The sequence below is a fragment of the Hippocampus comes genome, unplaced genomic scaffold, assembly GCF_001891065.2.
Source record: "Hippocampus comes isolate QL1 unplaced genomic scaffold, H_comes_QL1_v1.1 scaffold113, whole genome shotgun sequence".
Taxonomy (NCBI): Eukaryota; Metazoa; Chordata; class Actinopteri; order Syngnathiformes; family Syngnathidae; genus Hippocampus; species Hippocampus comes.
Window position 1 is genome coordinate 109,422 of NW_017806160.1, and position 6,335 is coordinate 115,756.

Below are 6,335 nucleotides of genomic sequence, written 5' to 3' on the forward strand. Positions count from 1 at the left end.
CACGGGATGACGGAAAAGTGTTCTGCCCTGTGCACTTCTACTGGATGGCCCATAGGAAAACCTCATTCTGTTTCCTGTTGCGCTTCATCATATTTTGATTAAGTTTTTTTCCATCATCCAAACTGCTGCGATTCTAAAAACGTAGTTAATGGCACAGGCAATGCTTTGATTTGACATCTTGACGAAGTGATCCTGCTTGTTGAACATCTCAAACGGATGAACTGTACTCAAATATTCGGCGGCAGACACAACTAGACCCAAATCAAAATCATTTGTTAAGAAAAAGTTGATCAGTAAAGGCTCTGCTAGAGAGTCCCGAGGGAGCAAAATCGGCAGGAGCAACACTATCATTGCTCAACATGGCTTAACCATATGACTAATGGCGCTAATCTCTAACTGTCCAATATTGCAGCTATCCAATATTTGGGGGTTCAGCTAGCCTACTGAAGATTCTAATTGAAGAATTGGGTATTCGGATTCGGATTTTTCTTGGCTCTAATAATGAATGACCAACTAGTTTTCATTTTTAGGCATTCAACATTTCCTACTTAAATTTAAAGTGTACATAGCAGCACACGAAATTCCTTTCGAGAAACAGATTTTGGTCTTTGAGACGGAGTGACATCAGAGCTACACGAGCAATTTTTCCGGGAAAAACAACAGCTGTGCTGCAACTCTGAGGTTGTTTACCTCAATTTTTTTCCAATACGGCTTATCCTGAAGAGGGTCGTGGGGAGTCGCTGGAGCCTGTCCCAGCTGACTTCGGGCGGAAGGCTGAGGACAACCTGCACTGGTCGCCAGCCAGTCGCAGGGCACATATGTAGACAAACGACCATCCACACAGTCACTGAGTGAGAACCGATCCCGCACTGCCCGCACACAAGTCAGGCGAGTGTATCACTCCACTATCAGTGACTGGTTTGTGTATTTCTGGCGAGTTGCATGCCAGACGGACGGATTTATACCTACGTATATTAGTGCCTGTCAACACGCTGTGTCATTTTCGCTGTAGAGACAGAAAAATACAATGAAAACGCCACTGAGAAATCAATGTATTCAACTTACAGTCACTGTGATGAGGGTGCCGCGCATACATTCCCGTATTACAAAGACTCAGATTCCTTGCAGAACACAAACCAATGCCTCGTTCGAAGAAGGTAACCCGATTCTGTTTGCATAACACAATAGAAAAGGGCCTCACCCAAGGGGTCTTATTCGGGGTTTTAAAAATCCAAATAAGAGCATATTTCGGTTTTTGCGTGCGTTTGCATGACTTTTAAAAGCCCAAATACTGCCAACGTTTGGGTTTTAAAAGGGTTAATGACTATTGACTGCATGTAAATGTAGTCTATTTGCCCATGAAATGGCTTATTTCTATTTCATTATTTCTTATAGAACAGGCTGTGTTATGAGTCCGACTCAATTGTGCTTCACTTTCCCATAAATTGGGCAAGGTGTAGGCCATAAAACTATTCAATAAAATCACTCACTGATGAAAATGAAATACATGTCTGTTTGTTTTTGTTTTATAGTTATGCTTATTAATTACAGCGTGCCACTCTGAACAAAAACCTACTCAGGCCTCAAGAGTACTGTGTGTGTGTGTGTGTGTGTGTGTGTGTGTGTGTGTGTGTGTGTGTGTGTGTGTGTGTGTGTATAACAAGAGGTTGGTAATGTGATGCCTACATCGTAGGAGCATGTGCTGACTGCGGCAGGGCTTCCATGGGATTCCCATAGATCCAATCGCTATTAAATTCCTTAAATCCTCACTCTGTGAGCCCGGCATGCTCACACCTCAATCTAACTTCCGCAAATCATTGCAGCTTGACGGGGTTTCAAGGTCTGGGGATTTGTGATTGAAGAGCACGGGTCTTGCTTCAGCGGCTACCGTGGTAGTGACATGACACAATCAAACTGCTGGGCAATGTCATGAAATAATGTTGATCTCACCCCCAGCACTTGCTTTGCTTTAGCTGGCAGACAGATTTTAATATGATTTGTGCCCTGAAGAAAAAGAAAACGCTAAATACTCCCAAGTGGACGGCCAGTCAGTTCAGAAAAAGGTCTCTCCTATGGCTGCCTGAAGGTGTTTTCTTGTCCGCGAAATGTCGCCGTGGTCCAGACTGCAGCTTTGGGTTTTCCTGAATCTGGGAGTAACCAAAATTATTTTTTAATCTAAACATCTTCCCATTCTATGAAGCCTGAGACGTGACATACGTCGGTGTAGGGGATTCAATTGTGGCCACAATGTGCAAACAAAATGCTAATTGGCATCCAGGAAATACTAATAGTCTGATGTGCTCCCACCGTACTAATTTCTGCTCACAAAGTGGCTATGTCTAGGTCAGGTAAAGGTAGTGGCCGGGGGTATAAGATAATAGACAGGGTACATTTTAGATTCTTCAATGTTCCTAATCTAACATTCAAGATTTTGTGATGCGGAAGGAAATACCTGGGGAAAAGTGGCATTCTCTAACTCCTAGTCCACTGTGCTGCCTGGATAAAAAAAATCTGAAAATATTACTCAAAATGAAGAATGAATCAGTTAAGAAACGGCCAGACAGTGATAATGTTTAGTAATGAATCGCATTAGATTGGCAGTGGTCGTTAACCGTGTCGCTGACAAGTGTAAAGTCACAGAATGACATCCTGAGAATCTATAATAATGACACCAACAAGCGTTGCAAATGAGCAGACCTTTCTGCAGTTTTCTCACCTGTCATGGCAGCTTTTAAAAGGTCAAGTGGTGTTAAAATGTCAACACTTGCTGCTACCTATAGGAACTTCCCCTAAGATATGAGGCAGGTCAACCTTAAAGTAAGGTCCAAGAGAGGAAACACCAGCCATGTATATTCACACGTACTATTCACTATAGTTCAGGCACAGATACAGTACAGATAGACCCTAAGTGGGGCTTCGGCACAGCCCTTTTTCCATGACTGTGAAGAGTGCCCTCTCCACCAGCCGTTTTTTTTTTTCTTTTTTTAATTCATCAATATTTAAAACATTTTGAAAAATACCCTCTCTGTCATCAATTGTCCTTAAAAGTGTTTTGATATCTGAGAGGTATCTTGGGAGAATTGTGCCGCAGTGCAGACAAGCCTCCACTATTTGGGGTGTGTAGACTTTTTCCATTTCCTTTGTAAATAGGTTCATTAACGTTTGACTGTGTTAACACAAAGTAACACCCAAGTTAAGTACATCTACTATGGTATTTTATTTTTTATTAGGTGAATAATTTTGGCAATGGGTATCCCTTGTATGGTGGTGCTTGAGCACCTACCCGCAAAATTGTCTGCACACGTGCCTGCTATAGTTTCCTGTCTTGCTGTGCATCTGTATGCCCAAGGCAATCTTGCTGTCCATTATGAAGCATAACACCGAGTGGCAGGTAATAGCAATCCAGGATGTGGTTCATGTTATAGACGCTTGTCGTAAGGCTCCCTGAGGAGGAGGACGATCTGTTCAATAAATATTCAATTGAGGCACACACACACACGCACACGCACACACACACACACACACACACGCACACACGCACACACACATACACTAAAGTGAAGCCCACACTTGAGTCCTTCTCATGCGTCGTCCCATGTGCTGTGGTCCCTTTGGTAAGTTTAACAGCTACTTTTCTATTGTCTCCGCTCTAAGAGGTCAGTATATCACAGAGAATGAATCCTGTCAGTTTTATTACCCGTGGAGCGCAGCGCCGCAGATGAAAACAAGACTTCTTATAGCCCCACATCTCTCTGGTCTCACAAAATAGCCTTGCTTGATCAGTCCGTGACACTGGACATCCCCTCCCCTTCCCTCAGACCCTTGTTCTTTTTGTATACTTTCCTTTCTTTCAACTCGGGGACTTTGATTGTATACAAAACGACAATGCGGCTTGCGCCGTATACCCCCTCCTCACCCGTGGTTCCCGACTGCTCCTGATGGGTTTACTGGAGAGCCCGTAATGAAAGGGCTAGGCGCAGACTGCCATTGGCAAGCCCGATAGGGGTCCCTGCCGCAAGCTTTGTAACCCTACACCTTGCTTGGGGATCAAAACAGTGTGCTGGATCAGTCTGTGTCCTTCATCCATATCAAACACCTCTGTTGACTTCCTATCTTCCTATCTCAAATTGCACACCAACAGAGAAATCCCGTTTCCCCCTCAATCTCGGCACGTGTATTTAAACATCAAGAAAGAGTCGACCCAATTAAATGTGTTAGCAAACAAGTAAAGATCCACTGCCTGTGGGTCAATAAGCCCCAACTCGCACATGGCATGCAAAGGGAAAGCTGTCTGGCTTTAGTACCGACCACTCAATATTCCGCATATCGAGCAGGACTACAGAATCATAAGCAACAGGTCAATATAGTGATGCTGCTGCTCTCCTCTGCTTTGCCACCACCTCCGCTCCTCCTCCCAATGTCACTTATCTCCAAATCGCAATCAGATCTCCACCCGTGAGCCCCTGCCACAGCGGATCAATACTGTGTTGTCAGTCCACCTCTGGGGGGGTCACAGGTGATCGAGCTGTCCGTCTGTTTCTCCGACTTGACTGTTGATCCCAGACGGCCACGATGTCATCCTCACATATGAGTGGGTCGTTTGAGAGTGCTTAATAATAATTGAACGTGAGCAAAAAGGCGACAGAAGATTGACGTGGGGTTCATTTTAAGAAGGGGCTCAGTGCGCAGGGCTGTTGAAAAAGTGATGAATTCCTCTGCCCATATGCTCAGTTACCGCCGTAATCTAACTGTTGAATGTGCGTGTCCTTTGCGGGTGACAGGTACGAGCTAGCGCCATCGCTCAGGACGCTGATCAGAACTACGACTATGCCTCCAACAGCGTGATCTTGCATTTGGACGTGGGGGATGAGGTGTGCGTGCAGCTGGACGGCGGAAAGGTCCATGGGGGCAACACAAACAAGTACAGCACCTTCTCCGGATTCCTCATCTACCCAGACTGACAGACCTGATCAGAAGAGCACACTTGCTTTCATCCATTCAAGCAGACTTGATGCAGTAGAGGCACACAACTCAACACACATGCACGGAAAAAAACCTATGCACACGGGCATCCCACACACATCAATGGCTGGGGGATAGAAAAGGGAAAAGTACAATTCAGTTGATTTATATGGGGGACATTTAACAACCTCCTTTGTGTGCACTTTGTGGCTCTAAAATATACCAAATATTATAACGTGATGCGTTTCAACTTAACCTGAATGGCAAAACAGCACCATTGATCACAAGTATTGCAATGCAATACTTGTGTGGCGATTAATCATAATCTTCCTTGCTCTGACCTGCAAAGAATTTCTTGACACATTTCGGCTCCCTGATAATATCCGCGCAAAAATACACACCTGGACAAGATTGGATGCAATATGTGCATAAAAAGTGGCGCCCCTACGAGGATTAGAATACAGTGCTCACTTGTGATTGACACCATCAAAAATGTATTAATGCAACAATATGGTTATTGTGCCTCTATCGTGCTCTTTTGAGACTCTCATGAAGGCAAAAGCATGTTAATTAATACCTCTCAGACAGTCAATCAAACCTGACGAGAGTATTATTAAACACTATTTGTAAACACAAACTCATGTAATGATTGCATTGTCCAGGTGCTCCTGATGCTGTAAGATATGTTTATGTCTCCATATGTTTGCAGGCAATTTAGAACCATTTTTAGAAATGAATGAATGTTTATTTAAACATAAAGGGGGGGGGGAACGAAATAGCAATGAACTAACGATGGGCGGCACTGTGGACGACTGGTTAGTTTGTCCGCATCACAGTGCAGAGGTGCGGGTTTCGATTCCGGCTCTGGCCTTCCTGTGTGGAGTTTGCATGCCCTCCCCGTGCCTATGTGGGTTTTGTCTGGGTACTCCGGTTTCCTCCCACATTCCAAAAACATGCATGGCAGGCTGATTGAACACTCCAAATTGTCCCTAGGTGTGAGTGTGAACATGGATGGTTGTTCGTATTTGTGTGCCCTGCGATTGGCTGGCAACTAGTTCATGATGTCCCCTGCCTTCTGCCCGAAGACAGCGGCAGAGGTTCCAGCACGCCCGCGACCATCGTGAGGATAAATGGATTAGAAAGTGGATGGATGGATGGACTAACAACGCCCCCAGTGCATTTTACAATCCGCAAAAAGAAAGGAAAAAAACAAGCAGAATTAAAATAAACATGAACTACGCCCGTTACATTTTACGAGCCAAAAAAGGCTTGCATTTATTTCTGATTTTCAAAATTAAAAAACCATCATCACCTTTTATAACATTTGAGTGTATTATTGACAATATTATTATGTGTGTGTGTGTGTGTGTGTG

The 6,335-nt window shown here is 44.2% G+C and overlaps 1 protein-coding gene across 1 annotated transcript in view; it reads left to right on the forward strand.

Moving 5' to 3' along the window:
• c1ql4a (complement component 1, q subcomponent-like 4) overlaps positions 1-4,995 on the forward strand; it is a 10,342-nt gene extending 5,347 nt beyond the window's left edge. The window contains exon 2 of the mRNA XM_019895577.1: positions 4,782-4,995. Coding sequence (XP_019751136.1) covers positions 4,782-4,961 — 180 coding nt within the window. The 3' untranslated portion in view covers positions 4,962-4,995. The remainder of the gene's footprint in view (positions 1-4,781) is intronic.
• The last annotated feature ends 1,340 nt before the right edge of the window (positions 4,996-6,335 follow it).